This window comes from Sinocyclocheilus grahami, unplaced genomic scaffold (genome assembly GCF_001515645.1).
Source record: "Sinocyclocheilus grahami isolate Dianchi unplaced genomic scaffold, SAMN03320097.WGS_v1.1 scaffold225.1, whole genome shotgun sequence".
NCBI lineage: Eukaryota > Metazoa > Chordata > Actinopteri > Cypriniformes > Cyprinidae > Sinocyclocheilus > Sinocyclocheilus grahami.
Window position 1 is genome coordinate 460,833 of NW_015505404.1, and position 24,465 is coordinate 485,297.

General features: G+C 36.8%; 2 protein-coding genes across 2 annotated transcripts in view; one reads left to right on the forward strand and one right to left on the reverse strand.

Moving 5' to 3' along the window:
- Nucleotides 1-6: 6 nt before the first annotated feature.
- Nucleotides 7-2,729, reverse strand: LOC107596922 (C-factor-like). Its single transcript, XM_016287782.1, has 6 exons — nt 2,541-2,729; nt 1,863-1,917; nt 1,343-1,530; nt 784-948; nt 532-642; nt 7-430 (listed from the first exon to the last, which is right to left on the reverse strand). Exons 1-6 carry the CDS (start codon nt 2,685-2,687, stop codon nt 317-319), a joined length of 780 nt encoding a protein of 259 aa, XP_016143268.1. The 5' UTR covers nt 2,688-2,729; the 3' UTR covers nt 7-316.
- A 7,961-nt stretch (nt 2,730-10,690) lies between these two features.
- Nucleotides 10,691-24,465, forward strand: part of LOC107596921 (partitioning defective 6 homolog alpha-like) — a 36,096-nt gene continuing 22,321 nt past the window's right edge. The window contains exons 1-2 of the mRNA XM_016287781.1: nt 10,691-10,903; nt 14,202-14,424. Of these exons, the coding sequence (XP_016143267.1) occupies nt 10,841-10,903; nt 14,202-14,424 (286 nt within the window). The 5' untranslated portion in view covers nt 10,691-10,840. The remainder of the gene's footprint in view (nt 10,904-14,201; nt 14,425-24,465) is intronic.

The following is a 24,465-nucleotide window of genomic DNA, read 5'->3' on the forward strand; positions in this document are numbered from 1 at the left end:
GTCTCACAGCTAATTCTATTACAATTGCTAATATTTCATTTGGAACGTCTGCAATACAAATATAAATTGGAGAAAACTTCAAGGCATACAAAACCTGTTTTTGTGTTTTTATGAGATCTTCTCCACATGCATTACACCAATATGATGGCACATTTTTCATTGTTGTATTACAAACTTTGTGAACCTGTAAATAAACAACATGTCTTATTCTAGAATAGCTGTTAGAAACATTTTTCTCAGACAAACCGCAGACAAAGAAGTGGAAGTACATGTCAAACGTAAGATGTGTAAACGACACACAAGATGAGTTGCGTAATCACCAGGGGATGTTTTTGCCTTCCCAATCTAAAAGAGTTCCACTGTCTTCCTCGGTGAGGCTTGTGATGACTTTCATCATACCGCTGATGCTCTCAGCTGTCGTCAGGGGAGCCTGAGGGTGCCATGAGAAAAATGACAAATGTGAGGATGCCAAAGAAAGCAAACCACTGACATGAATGTAAAAACACATTTGTAACAAGCGCTTTGTATTACCTTTGGGCCACCCATTTCTGTCTGGACCCATCCTGGATGGAGAGACATAACAAGAATGCTATCCTTTTTTAAATCTTCTGCCAAGCACCGAGTTAACATGTTCAGTGCTGCCTGAAGTAAAGAAACAGTCAAGATGTAATAGTTTTAATAGTAATTTATGAGTCAGATAAAGTCTGTGGTTAATAATACTTGAGGAAATGTTTATGTTTTGTTGTCTGTGGTACAGTAAAAGGGTTTTAGAAGCACTGGTACCTTGCTGACCCGATAGGGGTACATTGGAGACACAGGAAAATTCTCAGGGCATCTGGTGATGGATGACAGCAGTGTAGAGACATTAATGATTGCTGACCTACTGCAAGACATGCTTGTTTGATGAGGAAACTGAGCTGCTGCCTTGCACAGGAGGGGATGGAAATCCTGAAAATGAATTAACGTCATTTACTAGAGGGAAAATGCTACACAATAATGTTAGAAAGTTTTCACAGCAAGAATTTTTTTTTAAAAAGAGTATTTTTTGTATTGTTTTCCAGTACAAATATCGAAACATTGCTAAATCAAGAAGGAGCAAAAATGATTTTAAGTCTTGTTTTCTGAAGAAAATAAAATCTGTTAGTGGGGTTAGAAAAATAACGTATCCTTTCTACCCAACTGAAAGATTTTTTTTTCTTGTTTTATACACTTAATTTTTATTCATTTTTCAAAAGACTTTATGTCTTAAGTCACATTTTTATATATATATATTTGTAATGGAAAACAAGACAAAAATACCAAGTAAGACAATCATTTGTTGCAGTGTTGAAGGTTCAGCCACCTTTGCAATGAGCATGGGTCCTACAACATTGGTTGTGTACACATCCACCATCTCCCGTTTTCCTGTCTCAGCTAGGGATCCTGGGAAGTTCACACCAGCATTGTTGATGATCAAATTCAGACCTTTGCCCTGCAGCTTGGTTTCCACCAGTTTTGAGGCCTCTGCGATACTAGTAGGACTAGTCGTGTCTGTTGAGAAAACCAACATTTCGAAAATTTGAGGAGTTTGAGTGTTAATCAGAACAAATTTGGCATTCATTTAGCATTACATCACTTGCTCACCAATGGATCCTCTGCAGTGAATGGATGCCAAACAACTGATAAATACATCAAATGATGTAATGCTAAATTTCTCCAAATCTGTTCTGATGAAGAAACAAACTTATCTACATCTTCAGCAAGTACATTTTCAGCAAATATAATTTTTTTGGGTGAACTCCTTTAATCCTTTAATTTGAGGAACCGACAGTCCTAATGAACAGAATCATGACTCAACCACAAAATTACAGCGAATATCCTACCAAGTTGGACAACCGTGATCACATCCCGGTGCTTCTGAGCGAGTTCCTGGAGATCCTAGAAGACAAGCAGTTGGAAGTGCTTTCCAGGATGTTCTAGAAATGCACATCCTTATAAAATGACACATCTTAGAGACACGTTACAAGTCACAATTCACCCTATAAATGCAACACAGAAACAGCAGAGTTGCCCAACAAGTTTCACTGCCACAATGACTCATCTATGCTGTCTTTGTAAAACTGGAATAGTACAGACGGTACAAAGTTTTTTTCATACAGCGCATAGTGTATTGGCATTTACTGAATTCAAACAAAAACTTTATGCTAAATGGCATTGACAACAGTGAAAACTTAGTTTTTATGATTTCAGGAACACTTTACAATAACATTTGTTAACTTTTTTTAGATACCATAATGTAACAATGAGCAGTACTTTTACTAATCTAAATGAATCTTTAACATTTTGTAGTTGTATAACAAATTGTATAACAAATTAACTGAATTGTATAATTATGTAAACTAATTATATAATATAATTAAGTATAATAATGAAGTTGTATAAATTCATGTATTATAAAAAAAAAAGAACAAGGAACAATAGTATATTTATAAGATAACTTACCAAATGTACTCATGTAAACAAGTTCAACTTTTCTGTATAGTGTTAGCATGGTTTCTTACCTGTGATCTTGGTCCATTTGGGTCTCTACAACCAGCAAAAATCTGAACTGGATGTGAGGGTGAATCAACCAACTGTCGAACCAACTCAAGTCCAATTCCACGGTTTGATCCAGTCACCAGAACACTGTCACATATTCTAGATGCCATTATCAGTTAGAGGCTCAGTCTACAATGGAAGGCATGTCCATGTTAGTGTGTATGTATTGGATGTGTGGGAGTAATCAGTGTTGTGGAGTAATAAGTCTATTAACGCTTTGAAGGTTTGTGAATGTTTATCGCAACTGCAACTGATCACACTTCTGTTAGTCCCTCCCAGGCTACGAAGCTGCTTTCTTCCCTGACAGAGAGAACATTACATCTACATTACATTTGGATTTACTCATTTAGAAGGTGTTTAAATCCAAATAAGCTTACAAATGAGACATGCCGTATAAAGCTGGGATAAATGAGTAACGATTCAGGTGTCTTCTCAATGTCATTCTAATACCATACATTGATTTATACCAGAAAATGTCTTGACTACCTGATTTTCTCTCATGCTTAAGTTTGACTGTAATTTATGGCCAACAACAAAGTATTTTAACTCAGATACTTACATAGTTTTAGATACTTAAATGTACGGATATTGTTATTATATTATTGTCTGATACGATGCCATAATAACAGCAATGATAGCAGAGCATAACAGTAGTTAAAAAAAAACAACATTGTGACAGATTAAAAATATACACTGATGATTCCACCTTGTGCTGTTTTATTTAGAGCATCAAGCTGTTCTTTGGAATTAAATTATTTAAGCGAATTATTAATGAGGTAAGAAAATTACATAATATTTTATATAATATTTTTATATAATTTATAAAATATCATTAAATTCTTAATGTAAACTATGTTTGAATGTTTAGTCAGTTTGATTTTTAAAAATGTTTCTTGGGCACCAAATCAGCATATTAGAATGACTTTTGAAGGACCATGTGACACTGAACACTGGAGTAATGGCTGCTGAAAATTCGGCTTTGCCATCACAGGAATAAATTACATTTTTAAAAATGTATTTTATTTAAAATATTTGGAGCCTTGGCCCTATAATCATTGCTGTTAAACGTGTACACCATTACTGTTTGAATACAGTAACTAACTACAGGATTTTTGCTATCCTACAGTATATCTTTACAATTCTGCCATATAGACATCACCTTGACATAGTCACCACTGATAAATGACTCCTAATTACAATGTAGAAACTTTCATTTTCAATGAAGTTTCTTTGCAACAATGCGTATTGTGAAATGCGCTATACAAATAAACATGAATTAATTGAATTCATGAATTGATGATCAAATTCAGGGCTTTGCTCTTCAGGTTGATTTCCATCAGCTTTGCAGCCTTTGTGATATAGAGTCAGACAGTGCCTTCTGAGAAATTAGACAGAACTTTGATTTCATGTGATCAGATCAGTAACGACATCAAGAGATAGAATACATAATTAATGTTATAATGCTAATTTAAGGTGGTGCCATTAATTCATTATCGTATTTTTGTAAAACTCTCACCAAGTTGGGAAACTGTTACCATATACTGTTGATCTGTGCTAGCAGCAGAAACACAAACATTTTAGGAGGCTTTATGAATGTCTGCATGAATTTTACATGACTTACATGTGTTTATCTTACAGACATGTAAGAAATGTGTTACAATGCACCTTTTATCTACACCAGAGCTGCAGAAACAGGACTAGTTTCGGTGTCACAATGACTTGTTACAAATGAAACATGATGCAAAGTGCCTGAAATGTAGATAAGATCTTGATATATAGCATAGCATAGGCATGCCACGAATGTACTAAAGTAAACTAGTACAACTAAATCAGAACAAACCTTTATAGTAAAAATAAATCCTTTTTTAATGGATTTCCTATTTGTTTTTTCAGTAAATGTTTAACAAGTGTCGCTGCTTACTGCATCCTTTCCTGAGTTTACAAAGGAACTTTTCTTCTCAGATAGTTGGACTAACAATTAACATATATTTCAAGAACATGCAGGTATCACCAGTGCAATGCCACTGCACTTTTAAAAGTAAAGGCTCCAAGAGGAGATTTTTGTAGCAATGCAATAGAAGCAATGCATTTTTTTTCTTAATGTGAGCAATATTTCAAAAATCTGAAGAACCGTCTCCCACTATAAAGAGCCTTTGTACAATAGAAAAATGTCATGGAAGTTAACAGTTATTCACTGCACCATCTGTGCTAAGAGTGTGTTATGCTGCTATTTTCTTAGTATTGTTATCTTGTTTTACAGTAAAAATATCTAAACATGCCCAAAAGAAGACAAATGTTTTTGTAAGAAAAAAAAGTGTGTAGGATGATACAAAACGTTTTCAGTGAGTTTATCTAATTTAAGTTTTTATTATTGTTAAATTATAAATTTTACAAAAGAAAACAAGGAAAAGCATTGTAATAATGTTTGTAATTTGTGCCATTTGATAAAAAAAAGTTTCAAACTTTTGCAACGTTAAAGCCGAATTAAGGGGCCTATTTATTTATTTATTTATTTATGATTATTATTATTATTATTATCGTTGTTATTACCATTTTGACTGACAGGACATTCAAATCACATGATGCTGGCAAAATCAAGATGTAGACATTATGGCCACTAAGTGGCAGAACTTAATTACTTATGCCTTCAGGGTAAAAAAAAAAAAAGCTCCTGTCTGAATGAACAATTGTCCTTTGAAATAATACACACCTAATAAACATTTTTTAAGCAAAAAAAAGTGTTCATTGAAACAGGAATCAAGTTTTTCCCCCCAAGTTTAATGTCGTCTGTAAAGTTACACATTGATCTTATCACACACAAATGAGACACAAAACGACTATAACTGTTCCAGACTTCCTCTCATACCTGTTCACAAGCTCTCACTCACAGAGAAAAATACAAAACAGCCCGTCCTCTCAAACTAGGACAAAGAGCAGCTGATACAGACATGTAACCATGGTGACCAGGTGACGTCTCACATTCCAGCTTGAGCTCTCAGATTTCAGATGGGAGGCCAGTGGCCAATATTAATGTACCTCCATCATACTGACAAAAACAATGCCAGCCTAGGAAGATGGCAATGGGTTACTGATCAAAAATCCAGGCAGCTAATAAAAAAACAGAGAGGAGAGATATCTAGTCAAAGATGCACAGGTGGGCATCCTTACATTTCCTGTAACAAATCCACAACTTTGCCATGTCATGACCAGTCAGCGATCAGGTGTTTCCCTGTCGCTTAGACTGTTCTTATAAGTTGTGTGACAGCACAGAACGCTTTAGCCTCAAGCTACAGGCCAATCATACCATGCCAGGGATCCTTTTTTTCTTTAAGCTAAAGCCTGTGGAATGCTGGGTAGGCAGATGACGACTGGCGGCTTGGGTCTGGTAACCTGCTGAGGGATGTGGGAGAGCCAGGGGAATGTAGAGCCCTCAAAGCAGAGTGTACCGGCCAGTCTGGCGGCATTCTTTACACATAAATGCGCACACACCTCAGAAACCCACACAAACAGTCCACATCTTTTTCCGCACAACCGGTACGTCCGAGCGTGTCTTTTGGTGCGTGAACAGCGTTAGCAGTACTGAGTGTCCCTGTATTAAAAATATCACCAGCCTCGCTCCTCATCAAACATTAATGAAAGCTGGCCTATACTTACTACATCACTACGAAACATTTTATATCCCCACCATGTTGTATTGGGAATCTAAATTGAGTGAACAACAAAAGATGCTCAAAGGGGACGCTTACATCAAATGTCTACCAATATGTTTTTAAGGCAATTATAGCTTAAAGCTTTATTTATATATATATAATAATAATAATAAAATGAATATATATCTTTAATTACAACTAACAGTTCCCAGTCCACTGGACATAAGTGAAAAATTATTCACCGTTCAGTTGGAGTTGCAATTTTAATAACACCTCTTAACAGTTCACTGAATGACTGAGTTTAATTCAAGTCACTAAATTACATTTGATGAATCTTTTTACTTATTTTTCATAAGAGTCTTTTGTTCACTCTAGACCATCTTACTTTTGACCCTTGCCGCTGTTGTCCAGACTACAGTTATAATTAAAATGCATTTATTTATTTATTTGTTCATTTGTTTGTTGCATTGGCGACTATTTTAGTCACAAACTAGAGCCCTGTTCTGTATTGTTTCATCAGGTGTTAGTTGCTTTTGGTCTGACCAGAAAACTAAACACTTAATCAAAAGTTTGGGTTGGTAAAACTTTTTTACATTTTTGAAAGACGTTTCTTATGATAACCAAAGCTACATTTATTTCATTTAAAAAATACAGTAAAAAGAGTAATATTGTGATTAATAATTTTCTAATTTCATTCCTGTCATGGCAACCTGAATTTTCAGCAGCCATTACTCCAGTCTTCAGTGTCACATGATCCTTCAGAAACCATTCTGATGCTCATTTGGTGCTCAAGAAAGGTTTTTTATTATTATCAATCTTGAAAACAGATGTACATTGCCTCTTTCACTTAAAATAGTACATTAATATGGTTTTAAATGTTTGTATCGCCATTAATGGTGCTTTGTGATTTGAATGATCACTTTGTTTCATAACACTCTGAAGAAGACCTTTAGGGTACAACAGGAATGTAAACACCTGAGATGCACAAGGTCAGAGAACAAAAAAAATAGTTGTGATTCCAGACAGGTACGATCGGCATGCTTGCTCATTCTGCTGACATGACTGAGGTATGAGGGACCTTTTCAATTTAACACGACAGATCTGTCCCGTTAAGAGGCTGTCTTTTCATTTTATCACAAAGTCACTTATCTCTACCGACTGGTTATTTCCGGCTTAAAATGGCTCTAAAGGGCATAAATTGTACAGCAAATGTTCATATTCTTGCAGTGAAATGTGTCCAGAGGGTGTCTGCTTCGCTTGAGGTATGAGTAAGAAAATGAGTAAAACATCTATCACATAATTTCTGTTTCCGAAAGATATGCCCCCTTCCTCAAAAAAATATCAGGTCATGATATTATTATCAATCTTGAAAACAGATGTACATTGCCTCTTTCACTTAAAATAGTACATTAATATGGTTTTAAATGTTTGTATCGCCATTAATGGTGCTTTGTGATTTGAATGATCACTTTGTTTCATAACACTCTGAAGAAGAACTTTAGGGTACAACAGGAATGTAAACACCTGAGATGCACAAGGTCAGAGAACAAAAAAAATAGTTGTGATTCCAGACAGGTACGATCGGCATGCTTGCTCATTCTGCTGACATGACTGAGGTATGAGGGACCTTTTCAATTTAACACGACAGATCTGTCCCGTTAAGAGGCTGTCTTTTCATTTTATCACAAAGTCACTTATCTCTACCGACTGGTTATTTCCGGCTTAAAATGGCTCTAAAGGGCATAAATTGTACAGCAAATGTTCATATTCTTGCAGTGAAATGTGTCCAGAGGGTGTCTGCTTCGCTTGAGGTATGAGTAAGAAAATGAGTAAAACATCTATCACATAATTTCTGTTTCCGAAAGATATGCCCCCTTCCTCAAAAAAATATCAGGTCATGATGACAGCAATTTCTCATAATTCAAGTGAGCTTCACCCCTTTTCCCCCTGAATATACAAGGCCAAATGAAGAGCAGAGGTGGGAGTATTACATATCTTATCAGCTTGTACTAACCAGACCTCTCTTGAATAGCTCACATTCTTAAGCATTCATCACCTAAGCAACAACAAACTTAAATAAACCTGGTTTTGAAAACGAATACTCTGTGGGTGAGTATAAAAGTCCTATTCGCCTGTTTATACTGTAAACACCAGGTTAATAGGAGCAAAAGCTCCCATCCCCTCCACCTCGTTCCTCCTGCGATGTGTCAAACGTGTCTTCCTGTGACGATAGAAGATGTCATTTAAAAAAGGACGACTTGAAACCTTCCAAACTGCTTCTTGAGTTTCTGCTTCTCAGGTAAAAAGTCACTCAACAGACTTTAAGCCTCAGCAGGTACTTACCTAACAAACATCTGGTTTGACAGGTTAAATACTTTGGGTATGAGTGCATGGATGAGCCAGAGGAGAGAACATGCTTAGGTGTCTGACAGACATTTGAAAATTCTCCAGGCATTTCATTTCCCCAATTAAAATCAAATGTAGACGAGTATAAATATGTTATAGGAACCAAACAGGAGAGTCCAAAACACCAACCTTTTCCAAATACCTTATGGGTCAGCTGAGCCACCAATACATATGTGAAAGAGAGACGCATGTATTCATACTTCATTTCTCCGCTGTATTCCAGGAAATTGTTGTGTCTAGACCAAATGCAGAATAGATCAAAGCACTGACCGTTGCGATGAGCAACCAGGATTATCATCACCCTCCACATTCCTGCATTCTTCTGCTTTCCATCATCATCCGAGCTGGACAGAGGCCCGCGGAGAGGGTGTGCGGAGCAGAGACTGGACACACAACAAGGGAAACACTAGAAAGGGAAGCTTTAATTAAGACCAGCGGCTCAAATAGACTAAAAGGAAAAAGATGAAAAAACAAGGGGGGAAATCTAGTGAGTAAATGTCACATTTTTGTACACAGGCAGGCTTGTGTTAAGAGTTTCTCCATTAAAGTTTTAGAACCTGTTAACAGTACACTGAAATGCTAATGCATTTTAAGTCTTCTTGTTTCTAATATTTTCTAAACATTAATGATTGCTCTTCTCAGAATCATATGAGGAAATGTGCTAATTATAGCAGCTCTGGTATTAAATCATTCAGTGAGAGAAAAGGCAGACACTTTAAAGCAGTGGCTCTCAGCCACGAGTCTGGGATCCACTAGGGGGCTCAGCAAACATCCAAGGGGACCACAGGATGACTTAAAGATAAAAAAAAGTGTCATAATTTACTCATCCTCAAGCTGTTCCAAACCTGTGTGAATGTATTTATTCTGCTGAACACAAAATAAGATATTTTGAAGGTTGATGGTCCCCATTGACTCCCATAGTATGGAAAAAAAATACTTTTCATGCAGGTTTGGAAAAACCTGAGTAAATAATAACAGAATCATTTAAAAATGTATTTTAATTAATATGTTATTAACACAAATATTATTATTATAATAAATAAACTACAAGAATTTAACTAATTTAATTAAGGTGCTAGAATACATAAAGAGACAATAAATCATATTTATTTTGCTTTAAAGAAATAGCGATGAGTTATCAGATGTCATTAGCAGTGTTGGGGGTAACGCATTACAAGTAACGCGAGTTACGTAATCAGATTACTTTTTTCAAGTAACTAGTAAAGTAACGCATTACTTTTTTAATTTACAAGAAAATATCTGAGTTACTTTTTCAAAAAAGTAATGCCAGTTCCTTTGTTTTCCCATTTATTGACTGACAAGTCTCCTGTCCCCATATTGGGAGAAGTCGTAAGTGCAGAGGAGTTGTGTGCGATGAGCAAATAAAAATCTCATGATAATTTTGCAGTGAGAGAGACCAGGGCTACTTGTCACAGAAAGATGTTGTCACAAGGTAACACTTTAGATTTTTCTGTTCGTTTGTATTTCTTAGTTATTTTACTAAATGTAAAGTTTATTAAAGGCAGGTTTCATTTTAAAATTGCCCTATATAGTGGGACAACATGCCCCAAAACTGAATGAGGTTTTTGCAAAAGGTCAACATGTGATCAATATTTCTATAGAAATTGCATTTCTAATTAACCTACCTTGAGCAACAGCTATAATATACATATGTATATGTATAAACCTAAAAAGTGCGGCAACTATCCCCATTGTTCCCTAAGATGAAGTTTTCACAGCAGCCCCTGTAGGGATAAAGACATCATGACTTTGGGAAGCAACCACCACATAACAAACCAAAACTGTTTCCTGTGGATCTTTCCGTTGAGTGGAAATTTAGCTAAACTGTCTGTTAATAGTCGTGATGTCATTTCTATATTGTTATTAATATCTTTTAACACAATGAGGTCATTGAGTCATACGGAATTTTTACATCCCACCCTGAGAGGTCAGGCTCACATGTGATACTACGCACGACCACGCCTTCTAGCGGCGTTCCGCCTGACGGCAGTGTTATTGAAAGCCGCCGGCCCCGCCCACCGCCGGGAGAACGGCTCTAAACAAGTCAGTCCGTGCCTGTGAAGCAGTACTGCGGATCACGACTGGCAGCTCACTCATGCTGCGCACACGCTCTCTGGCTGCTGACTCCTGTATCTAGGGGCACTCTCGTGCGATACTGCCCGTGGGAATATACATATACCGCTAACATGTCACGGCATCACAGGACGCCGAGGAAAAACGAGGAGAGCGTAGTGGAGGTGAAGAGCAAAGTAAGTGAATCCCATAAATGTTGCATTAGGCTGCGTTTGACAGCGTGCATATGTAAACACTGCGGTTTACGCAGCTCTCCGCGGGAGCGTGTCCGTAATTGGAGGGGTTTCAATCCGGCGCATCAGTGTTGGGGTTTGTGTACTAATCCATCCATAGAAAGAAACGCTGATGGTGCTGTACGTGTCAGACTACGAGGCGCGAGACGAGCGCGTTTGGCTGGGATCATTATGACAGCAGGTCTCTGTCCGGTCCGTGTGATGTGATACGCGGTGCTGGTGCAGTGTGAAGGATCCGACCGATAGACAGACGTGCGCAATGAGGCGATTGGGCCCTGTTGATCAATTATGCATGTTACATACCAATAAATAACAAAAACCGAATCCCGCAGTCCAGGAAGAATCAGATGCTAATGATGCATCTGAGAGGCATTAATCATATTAGCAGAGCCGTGGACTACATAAACTCGATAAGACGCTGGTTTCTATTCCCAGGCTAAATTCAACTGTTTTCCTTCGATTACAACAAGTAAACAGGTATTCATAAGCAATAACACAAGAAAAAAAAGTGCATTTGTTTGGAATACAGCTGGTACGAGGCCACAGGTAATTATAACCTTGTTGATATTCAGTGCTACAGAAACATTGCCAGTGACGTTGCTCTATAAATATTGAAATATCCTATGCTTCAGACCAATATTGACCAGTTAATTAATGTATTTCTTATCTGCGGGTGAAAATAGTTCCAAAAGAAGCCAAAGCATCATGCTTTGAGTGTCACTATGCAATGCACACTAAAAGCAGGACTGGATCAATAACTGTGAGTGGAGTGTAGCAGCCCCTTTCTGGTATCTAAGCCAGCTCCAATACCACTCCGGATTTTTTATCTCGTGCTACAAGAACACGGAAATGTGCTGTTATACTAAATATCACCAATTTTTTTATAGTGGTTCTCAACCTTTATGACTCTAGGGCCCCCATTGTCTACAACAATATTCAAAGGCCCCATGACTGTTCAAGTTGTCCTTGATTTACTGGATAGGGATTACGTATTTTTTTACAATGTTTTAACTTACAACTTCTACCCAATAAAATATTTTAAACCTTGTATATTTATGGAATCTATCAAATACTGTTATTAATTTACAGTATTTTCCAGGTTTGCTGTGGCCCCCTAGTCAGCTCCTGCCTCCTGGTTGAGAACCACTGTTGTATAATAGTACTCGACAATTGTCTAAATTAAAATGTCATCGTGATAAATTTGAGGCCATAGATGCATAAAAAAGGCCTCATTTATGGGAGGAAACACTCTTTACTACATTACATCTGATGGTGCATGAATGAATATTAACAGACAAACAGCTACAACTACTGATGTAGGTTTAAAATATTTCATATATTTTATGACGTTTCTCATGGCCTCTATAATTACTAAAGACACAGACCACTTATTGTTGGTGTCTGGTGTATTGGAGTTGTTTGTTGTCAATGCGCCCAGTATGCTTATTGGAAAACCTCAACCACAATCTGCCAAACAGAGCAGGATATGTTTTATTATCCCTCCATTCTTGAGAAATGTTGGGTGGGCAGTGCATAGATGTGTGTGAAAGAGGAGAACAGTAAACAAAAGAGAGCTGTTTAGTAAGATTCCATTGAAGTACCAGGCCTGTATGTTATATAGTGTCTTTTTTATTATTATTTATGCGTGAACTGGCTAATTTAATCACCTGAATCCTTCTTCCCGAGGTTTTGGTTTTCATAACAGGCAGTGCAGCGTGTTTGGTGACACTCTTTTCTTCCTGAGAGGAAATTGGAGGGAAATGTTTTCTTTTCTACTTTTCTAGCTCTTGATGGGATCCTGTCTCATATTATCTATCACTTATTCATTGCAATGGCATTTTTAGTGAGCATGTAGTTTAAGGTTTGTGTTTAACAGTTCATAGTAATGTCTTTTCTCCAACAGGCTGTTTTCATTGGTTAAGTATGACAGGTATGGCCTTTTTATCTGTATTGCTATGGTTAGTGTGGTGATCCAAGCCCAACAGCATTTCTTTTTTTTTCCACCAGTTTTTGCTAAATAAGATGGTTATAGAATAAGGTGTTGATTCTTGTTATAAAGGGGGAGGTAATGTAAATGTTTTCAATTGGGATGATAATGTATATATTATGCAATCAATGTGTGTGAAGAAAAGTAAATGTATCAATAAAACTATTTACAATTTTATCTCTAAAATTCCAGTCCTTTTACTGACAGATTTACATTTTACCTCTGTAATGTGACACAGGATATTTAACAAGAAAAAAAAAATGTAAGACCTGATTTATCCTGATTTATTAAAAAGACATGCTTTTTTCTCTTTTGAGTAACTTGTGCAATTAATTGTTCACAATAAGACCAAGGATGCATACTAAGAGAAGACATGTAATCTAACTTCTCTTAATTTCAACAGTATAAAAAAAAGATGAAAGTATTGGAGAGAAACGTACAGGATTAGAGATGACAGAATGGAAACACCTTTTTAATCAAATATGTCGCTGATTATCACATCTAAAGGATTTTTTGCTTTCCTGTAATTTAAGAACCAACATCCTTGATTCTTTTTATCTACCACAGGAAAAATCCTTTGACATTATTTTTGTGAATGGGCACATGGCCCTAAGAAAACGCCGTCTGTGACCTACTGAATGACTCCACATTCAAATGATCTCCAATATGACCTTGTATATTTTTCCACTAATATTCTCCATCTCCATATGTAAGGTATTCTCCGTGGATACAAGAGAAATCATTGGCTCGGATGCAATTCCTCCTCATAATCTGAGCAACCTGACAGATTTTGTCCAATATGTTCAGCTGAGCTCTTGAGATGAATTTCCCATCCGCTCCGAGTGTGTGTGTGTGGTCTGGAGAAGCTCAGCTTTTTAATGCCACTGTTCTCATCTTTCCCTTTATCTGTAGCACTTGATTAGATTGACCCTCCCTTTGTTCTTCACTGCTCTTTTTTTACCTTAATGGCTTTCTCCGAGCTGCAAGTACACATCAAACAGCTCTGCAGCTGCAGGAGCAAGTGAAATTGGTACGAGGAACTGAATGTGTCTGCAGACTCTTCATGCAAAGATGCATCTGTGTGTAAAGTCACTGTCCAAGTTTCAATTGGAAAATCTTGAAAATCACATTCACATATCTTACAGGGTCATAATCTGTTGAAGTCACAATTGATCTACCAAGCTAAGTGCTGGGCATTAAGAGCCTGTTGTGTGTTTATTGACATAGTTTAATATGATTGTGGTTGTCCTGCAGTTTGAGGCGGAGTACCGAAGGTTTGCCCTGAAGAGGAACGGAGCCGGGGGCTTCCAGGAATTCTACCAACTGCTGCAGACCATTCACCGGATCCCCGGAGTGGACGTGTTGCTGGGATATGCCGACATCCATGGAGATCTACTTCCAATCAACAATGATGACAACTTCCACAAAGCACTGTCCTTGTCCAATCCGCTGCTTCGGATTATCATTCAAAGGAGAGGTAAGTTGTTATGCTGCATGTACATCACAAAGGTCAACGTTTGATGTTATTTTAAAGCTTAAAGGTAAAGTGTGTAAATTCTACACTACCAAATGGAATTGAAATCGGGTTTGTGTGGCTGATCTCAACAAGAACCAATCGTTTGAGTTTGGGGAGGGGCTACCTGTTTGTCCGACCAATGAACTTGAACCAATAAACCAGCACGTTGGAGTAAGTAACATTTTAATGTCTCTTATGTGCACCAAAGATGTATTTATTTGATCAAAAATACAGTAAAAACAGTAATTTTGTTAAAGGGGGTCATATGATGTTGCTAAGAAGAACATTATTTTGTGTATTTGGTGTAATGAAATGTGTTTATGCGGTTTAAGGTAAAAAAACCACATTATTTTCCACATACTGTACATAATTGTTTCTCATCTATGCCCCGCCTTTCTGAAACGCATCGATTTTTACAAAGCACATCAATCTGAAAAGCGAGGTGTGCTCTGATTGGCCAGCTATCTAGTGCGTTGTGATTGGCCTAGAGCTGTGAATACCTCAAGCGTGTGACAGAAATGTTACGCCCTTAACATATACTGTGATGCCCTGTCCGGCCGGAGCGATGAGACAAAAACATTAAAACCCATTATAAACGAGGTATTTGTTGCATCCAGTGGGGACATAATTACGGATTATAATGACTTATACTGTCTTTTTACGAGTTGCGTTGCATCGCACCGTGTAAACATAAAACCATGTCTGCATTTGTGATCGGAGAAATGACAAACAACAAGCGCTACTCTGCACTGCTCAAAACTCGCGTTTGAATCATCAGTGGCAAATCCTTAAAATGAAAACGTACTTACAGTCTGTGAGTCAGAACAGCCAGCATTGTAGTCTACTCTACCAGGATCAGGAAACAGTCCTCCATAAAATGTGGTGCACACATCTGAATATTTGGGTTGAACTGTTCTGGAAAAGTGTTGTAAATACAACTTAACCACTGATTTCTAGTCGTGTCCTCTTTTGGAAGGCCAAACAAAGTAGTTTCGCTTTCACAACGAAACACTCAGCGTCACACACGGCGGACTTGAGTGAGCGGAGGTCGGCGGGCTAGAGTGAGGAACGGCCGGTGGGCTGAGTGAGCGGAGGCTGGCGTGCTGAGTGAGCGACGGTCGGTGAGCTTGAGAATGGCGCGACCGGCGGATTCGACGAAGGAGCGGCCAGCGGGCTTGCGGCAATCACATGTGATGACCCCGGGCTGGACTCCGCTTCCGTGAAAGTCGATCCGGTGATCCACACCGCGAAGTTGATGTATTTCCTTAGCGACCAGCACGGATAAGCTCCAGGCATGACGAAGCAGATATCGTCCTCTTACGATTTCACTACGTCAAGTAGTTTCGCTTTCACAACTAAACACATAGCGCCTTCACGACATGGCGGCAGCAACAACAATACTACAGCGAGAATAAAAGTTACGCCTTCTTTCTTTGCGTGAACATTTGGGTGGCGTTATGCAAATCTTCCCACATCGTGACGTAGACATGTGGAGGCGTGTTAGAACGAGCCGTTTTAGGTAGGCGTGGTTGACTCTTAACTTTTATAAAGAATATCTCTTTGGATTTGAGACTTTAATCTTTGCAACTTTACAGATCTTCTTTATGCACCAAGAGCTTGTAACACTCCAAAGAGAAAGGAAAAATTTTAATCGCATCATATGACCTCTTTAAAAAACAAATACAATTTAAAATAACAGTTACAAAATTACAAAATGTAATTTTTACTGTGATGGCAAAGCTGAATTTTGAGCAGGCATTACTCCAGTCTTCAGTGTCACAATCCTTCAGAAATCATTCTAATATGTGGATTTTTTGCTCAAGAAACATTTCTTATTATTATAAATATTGAAAACAGTTGTGCTGCCCAATACATTTTTCTTTAATGATCAGAAAGTTCAACAGAACAACGTTTATTTGAAATGGAATCTTTTAAAACTTTATAAACGTTATCAGTGTTTTAATTCATTTAATGCATCTTTGCTGATGCATCCAAAGGCGTTTGAGTGTTTGAAAATGTTTTGCAATTTGGTTCTCAAGCAAAGCAGAAACCACACACTTCACCTTTAACATTCATTTTAACAACGTCAAACCAGGATATTTTTGATGAATTATATGTAGCATTTTAGAATTGCTAAATCATTTTATGTTAAAATGCATTTTTTTGCGCATGTGGAAAAGGGATATGGATGCAGCATAGCTGATGCATGTAGGTGTTTGTGTGTATGAGAGAGTTAGGCATTAAAATGATGTATCGTCTTTTGCTGTCATATGTCGTTATCCATATTTGACTCCAGAGGGAATAAAAAGTAATTCCAGTGGTGTAATGTTGTGCACAAGGATGAGGGCCATTATGGGCTATGATGGGTGGGCGTCAGCATTAGATGGTGCCAGTCGGGGCCCATCTCTGTTTAATGGCGGTACTGGCACTGCGCCAGCCCTGAGGTGCTGAGTCTGATAGCGGTGAGGAGGAGTGATGAGCCCACACCCTCATCTCTCGCTCTCTCTCCCTCTTTGATGCTTTCTTGACGTCCTTCCTTGTCTGTATTCTCTTTCTGTCATCTTCACAACCCTCTCGCTCTCCCTCCTGTTTCTTCATCACTCTTAATGCCTTGTCACACTCAATGAGTTTTATTAAATCTGAACCACAGCACTGAGGAAATGTTTAACTAATGCTATTAGGAATGCTTTTCTCATTGTCAAATAGTTCTTCCTTTATTTGATTGTTGTTTTTGTTTACGCCACCTGTTCAAATCCACTGTGAAAGGAACTGAGCACCATTTTTCAGCGTTTTAAAAGACTCAAAAAGGGAACTATTTTATTTATTCAAGGGATTAAATCAGATTATTTGCTGGTTAGCAATATGAAAATTATGATTCGAACATCAAGTTTCAACTAGCTTCTACAGTTATTGATGATAGGTAGGCCCAGATGGAATCTTTGCATTTTCTGAACAAGTTTTAAGGAAAATCTATGGAATTATTAGGATGTAAACATAATGTGTTACATGGATCCTAAATACTAGCTAATAGGTTAATAAACACGACAAACACATAACAAAATTACTGAAACTTAAATTAAAATGAAAAGTCAAAATATAAAAATAAAAGCTAATTCAACATTTTAATAATATTAATAAATATTTTAATAGTAAATAATATAACATGGCTCCAGAAATCTGTTAGTTCAGATTCTGTGCGTGCCTAGTGATGGGTTATGTAGTTTTTGTGGAAGTTATGATGGAAATGATCTATAAAGTGCCACTGCTCATTTTGGAGCTGAGAATCTAGAGATTTTTTTGATGGCCTATCATGTGTGAAACTTACACCTGAATGTGAACATATATCCTATAGAGTGTTATATTTATTCATATATACATTTACAGTGTGTGTGTGCACTGGTGTTGGACTGTAATTAACAGGTAAATAGCAACATCAAATGTAGAGACTGTAGTATAAGGGAACTTTGGGAACCAATGTCATAGACATAAACGACACAAAGTGAGTTCTTTTGGGGCAGACTAGTTGTTTCAGATGGGAGAGTGTCATAGTGTGTAGGCCTATGTGTGTGTGTGTGTGTGTGTGAAGGGTTGCCTCTTAAGACATTAAGGAGAGAGAAAATGTGGAAAGAAAGGATAAGATGCTTACATCCTGCAGTGGTTTCTGCCACTTTGGCTTCTGCAACCTCTTATAGATGTGATTTGTGAGGGAAAGAGACAGCAATAATAGTCCTGTATTATGTAATCATAATTTGCATAAAAGATGGACCTCATTATATGTTCATAGTAATTCTGTAATGAGAAACTCGATACTTATGTAGTTTTAAACCGACGTACCTTCATACACACCCTTACATAATAAATCAGAGTCTTAGTTGTTACTATTTATTGTTAATTGTTGATAATTACACTAATGCAGCTTGTTTACTGTATACACGTGTGGGGATGTGTATGCATGATGACATTTCCCTGAGTATGAGAACAAATGACTAAAGGTGACGTAACAGCCAACCAAATATTTGCAGCTTTTCATTGCAAGCACAGGGATTAGGCCTATTGTTTTAACTGATGTGTGAAGCCACATGCATCAACAATGAAAACTGCTACCTGCACCTATTAGTACAATTCAAAATAACTATAATATATGTAAATGTAATTTATTCCTGTGATGGCAAAGCTGAATTTTCAGCAGCCATTAGGCTACTCCAGTCTTCAATGTCACATGATCCTTTAGAAATCACTCTTAATATGCTGATTTGGTGTTCAAGAAACATTTATTATTATTATTATCAATGTTCAAAACTGTTTTGCTGCTTAATATTTTTACTTAATTCCTTGACTGTCACTTGGAATCCGTTTTATACATCCTTGCGAAAGTTAAGGATTTATTTGTTTCAAAAACAAAGTCTTACAGATTGCAAACTTTTGAACGGTTGCATATATAGAAAATAGATACTCAGTGGTGTTACCAATATGGTTGCCGAGTTAAGTGACTAGCCTTAAAGGAACTTTGAACACACTGAAAAACCATGAACACTGGCACTGCCATTGAAGAGTAGATCTATCTGTCTGAGCCAGTCTTCACTTAGAGCCAGAAAGTCCATTATAGTGCTACAAGGCCATGCAACTTTTGACTCCCTTCCCTGGAAACTGCTCAGAAATATCAGTTTGCACCATGTACCAAAGTGACCGACAATTCAGCACTGCATCCTGTGTGACTGAGTACAGGAAAGGCAGTTTGTCCTTGTAACGATGAGTTGAATTCTGATTTTTTTTTAAAGAGTCACTCGTTTGTGAATTAATTAGTCTGTCCAATTTGTGAACTAAATCAATGGGTGAATTAGAACCTTGGAAAGTTGAAAAGAACCAGCACATAAAAATAATGTTTTGTCAAATATGCTTGACCTCGAAATTTTTGAATAAAATATCAAAACTCAATCCGTCTGCCAAATGAAAGATTTCTCTCATTTCAATCATTTCACTCACTAAAACCCACTTTCTTACATTCAACTGCAAGCTCGCATTCAGATCTGCCTCCATCCAATCAACAACCGGTAGATAAAACCAAGTCCCATCCCACATTTCTTTCTTTTTGTATGTCACAATATGAAAGAAAAAGATCTGTCATTATAACATGACTATAAACATTGGAAGGGAACAATATCAGTGCATAACAACTTCATTTAGATTTTTCCCTCACACAAATCCTATCATATGACTTCAGAAAAGTTGCAATATAATGAACAAATCGTGGACTATATTTGTAATGCATTTCTGTGTTTTTTTGTCATGAGCTTGAAGGGGTAGTTCACCAAAAAATTTAAATTCTGTCATTAAGTACTCACCCTCATGTCGTTCCAAACCCGTAAGACTTTCATTCATCTTCTGAACACAAATTAAGATATTTTTGATGAAATCTGAGAGCTCCATAGACAGCAATGCAACTGAAATGTTCCCAGGCCCAGAAACGTATAACGTTGTTAAATAATAGTCCATGTGACATCATCAGTGGTTCAACGTTAATTTTACGAACCTACGAGAATACTTTTTGTGTGCAAAGAAAACAAAAATAACGACTTTATTATACAATTCTTCTCTTCCTTGTCACCATCCTTCACTATTATCGAGAGTATCACGATGGACGCGTGTCACATGGACTATTTTAACGATGTACTACCTTTCTGGGTCTGGGAACATTTCAGCTACATTGCTGTCTATGGAGGGTCAGAAAGCACCCAGATCTTTGTGTTCCGAAGATGAACGAAGGTCTTACGGGTTTGGAACGACATGAGAGAGTAATTAATGACAGAATTTTCATTTTTGGGTGAACTCTCCCTTTAACTGCCATAGTATGAACTCCCATTTTATGAAAAAGAGCTGCGTAAAGATTCTTAAATTCTCACTTTGTGCTCCACAGAGAAAATAACAATATTGAGGACATGAGGGTGAGAAAATAATGACAGAATTTTCACTTTTAGGTTGAAATGATGTTATTTATACAAAAATAGCATGCTTAAGGAAGTACTGGCTCCTGACTCTCAGCTCACATCTTGTTTTTGAAGAGAAGTGTTGTCCTCACAGTCCTTGCGTTTGTAAGTTCGGTGATGAAATTCTCACTGTTTGTGGCTAAGAGTATTAGTAAATGCCTATTTTTCTATTTAAAGAATAAGGCGGCTTTAGATTAGCCCCCCTTGTCCTTGTACCAGCTCTCTTCGCGGTACTCAAGAACCCTGCTGCAGATTTCTGGTAGCCGGTCTTTCAGTTCGGATCTGTTTAATCAAGCCCTGTTTAAAGGGGGAGGAAAGCCACGTTTCCAGAGAGGGCTTATCGCTGTGGCAGCCGGGCAGAGTTTTAGGGGGGCTGTCAGTGGGCGATTACAGCTTCATCTGCTCTGTGGGAGAAATGTCATTTTTCTGCTGTAATAGCTTTTTTTTTTTTTGTTGTTGACTGGTTATTTCAACACCGAGTGGAGGGACTGTGTTAAAAGTCTGGGGTTTGCATCATGTGCTTGCTTCTAGCATTAATGTGGCTTGGACTCTGCTGTTGATTGTTTTGATCTTTTATAAGCTCGTTTTCAATCCTTCACGTACACATTTTCCAGTCTTTAGTAATGTCCTCATCTGTGGCTCTTACCCCTCCTCAGATCATGATAAAAGCATCTGGGTGACAAATGCTTACGTTCTTTCCCTCCAATTAGTGTTGATAGATAACACCAGTTCATTTTACAGCCTGGTGCTTCACATTTACTTCCCCTATAACTGTAACTGTGAGTTTATTCAAGAGACTGTGGGATACTGACATGATTTGATTGTGTTGTTCGTTTATTGAGGTATATTAGCTCTTTATTGTAGGTTAACGTTCATATATGACGTCTGATGGTTGACATGTTTGTGTCACCAAGGGGGGGAAAAAAAAGAACAGGAACGAACAACTGACAGGACACGTTTTAAGGAATGTGGTTTTAAATGCGTCAGTATGATGATGCCTGCGCATTTGAACAGAAAACACTGCCTGTGCTGATGAACATTTAATATTATGGATATCTGCAAATATAAACAGCTGGGTTTATGATTTATATAATAAAGAATAGTTCACCTAAAAATGTAAATTCTCATCATTTGAATGTCATAAACGACAACAAGCAAAATGCAAATAGGTTTGATATAAATGGTTCTTCTGACTAAATTTGAAATAGCTTACATTTTTATTGAGTAATTTTTGAAGCATCAGAAGACACGGAATGCAGTATGTCATATGGACTACTTTTTTTATTTTTTTATTTGTGTGTGTCATTTTGTCCATAAAACATGTCCAGTACTGAAATTCATAGTTTTACTTGCAAAGACCATAAATTTGACAGTATTTTACAGTAAAATGACAATTATTTTATTTATGTAGATATGGAAGATAAATTACAGGTAACCAATTAACAGGTTTTTACATTTAGTCGTTTAGCAGACGCTTTTATCCAAAGCGACTTACAAATGATGACAATAGAAGCAATTAAACCAACAAAAGAGCAATAATACGCAAGTGCTATGCCAAGTCTCAGTTAGCCTAACTAACACAGTACACATAGCAAGGTTATATATATATATATATATATATATATATATATATATATATATATATATATATAAAACAAAGCGAAAACAAGTAGATAGATAGATAGAGGTCAAAAAGTAGTATGTATTTTGAATACATTTAGATATACTCTACCATTCAGAATATATATATATATATATATATATATATATAAAACAAAGCGAAAACAAGTAGATAGAATAGAGAAAGCTATAGTGTTAGAAGCCTTTTTTATTTATTTTATTTATGTTTCACTATAGCATTTTTTCTGTAAAAATTACTGACAATATTTACAGTGTACTGACACTGAATGAAAAGGAAGGCAAGAGAAAGAAAGATATTGTAATTTTTTTTTATTCTTATCACATTGTCTTTGTTTTCTTTTGTAAGGACATTTAAAGGAAGTTCACCTAAATTAAAGTTCTTTCATTATTTTCTTACCCTCATGTTCCAAATGTGTGATTTGTGAGATAAGCTTTGTGAGGCAAAAATGTAAGTTATTCACTGATATGCAGTACTATTCAAAATCTGGGGTCAGTAAATTTTTTTTTTCTTTTATTAAGCAAGGGTGCATTAATTCACAGTGAAGACATTTACATTGTTTAAAACAATATAGACTTACTGTATATAGTCAGAGCACAGGATCATACATAAAAAAAAATAAAACACCATCAGACAGAATATGTGATATGTGACTTAAGGACTTGTAGAAATGGCCTTTTACTGTTTTTCACCTGAAATTAAAAAATTTTCTTTTATTAAGCAAGGGTGCATTAATTCACAGTGAAGACATTTACATTGTTTAAAACAATATAGACTTACTGTATATAGTCAGAGCACAGGATCATACATAAAAAAAAAATAAAACACCATCAGACAGAATATGTGATATGTGACTTAAGGACTTGTAGAAATGGCCTTTTACTGTTTTTCACCTGAAATTGTACTGTAATTCATAGTTTTACTTGTATTTACCTGTATTTTCCAGTAAAATTACAAATACAATTTTTTTTTACATTGTACAGACAAAACAAAAAGTCTTACAGGTTTGGAATAAAAATGATTACAAAATGAAATGATTACAGATAAATGTTTTTCATTTTTGGGTGAACTATCCCATGGTATTCATATCAATAGTCTGACAAATATCTAACATTACTTTATTTGAACTTCAGGCAAATTAACTATGATATGTGAGTTTTAATTGCATTTGGCTTTACATAATTGTCTCGTAAATGTTATAATAATCCCAATAACACAATCATGTATAAACACAGAAACCAAGAAAAAAACACGTTTTTCAGATTTTCTGCTAACCATAAATGTAACTGGCTGTGAATAGACTGATTGACACAAGGATGTGATGTATCCCGTGAGCTGGTGGGATTATCAGAGGTCCCTAATCAGATCTTGACCCCATCCGCATTTCTCTGACTGGGGCTTTTAGACTGAGACAGAGATTGATCTGGCTTTTAGTATGAGCTCATCCCACTGAGTGACCATACACTCATTCATCCCAGCAGATAATGGTGTTCCCTGAGCAGATGGGGTCCAGTCACACACAGCCATGCAACTTTTTGGGGGTGAATAGGGAGAAACATAAAAAAAATTTATTGTCATGATACATGTTTTTTTTCTATTTTGAATTCAGAGTAGGATATATAATCTCACCTGCTATAAATCTGTCATGGTTTAAAATAAGCCGTGCCATCACTCTTGATATAAAATTGTTCTAATACTTTGCAGAGGTTCATTGAGCAGCTTCAAGGAAGTGTTTATCTCAAGCCATGAGCGATGATGCATGTGATTATGGGTAAACGGGTATGATGGGCGAATGAAAGGAACAAAGACAGACACATTCCTCTATTGTTTGCATGGCTTGGATGACGAATACGAAAAAACATATACAAAAATGTTGGACTCAGTGTGCAAGGACCTTAAGGCATGATGCTAGCAACATCACGGTTGAGGTTTCGATTCCCAGGGAACATATAAACTGAAATGTACTTTTTAATCTGTTTTAGACAGTGGTGTAATGTAACGAATTAATAATACTTTGTTACAGTACTTAAGTATATTTTGGGAGTATCTGTACTTTACTTGAGTTTTTATATTTCAGCCAACTATTACTTTTACTCCACTACATTTCCTAATTAAAATGTATACTTTTACTCCGATACATTTCCCCAAAAGCATTTTCGTTACTTACTACAAAATAGTCAGAAGTCAGAAGAACACGGACTGCAGGGAAGCAGGTTTGACGAATCAGTGGTCTGGCGTCTGCAAGTTAGATTCATGCTCATGTGCAAACAAGTGCGGATGATTAATTTTCCACTCAAGTGGAGTCTGGGGTGTGCGATATACAGTATATCTGCGATAATATGGTAAGTGTTGTTGTAATGATGTGCGATCTGACATTAT

Bases quoted from the DNA above. Each gene is read 5' to 3' on its own strand.
- LOC107596922 (XM_016287782.1), bottom strand. From the start codon at position 2,687: ATGGCATCTAGAATATGTGACAGTGTTCTGGTGACTGGATCAAACCGT. The intron at 1,918-2,540 runs GTAAGAAACCAT...CTTGTCTTCTAG, and splicing joins CAAATGGACCAAGATCACAG to GATCTCCAGGAACTCGCTCA. The intron at 643-783 runs GTACCAGTGCTT...TCTTTACTTCAG, and splicing joins ACCCCTATCGGGTCAGCAAG to GCAGCACTGAACATGTTAAC.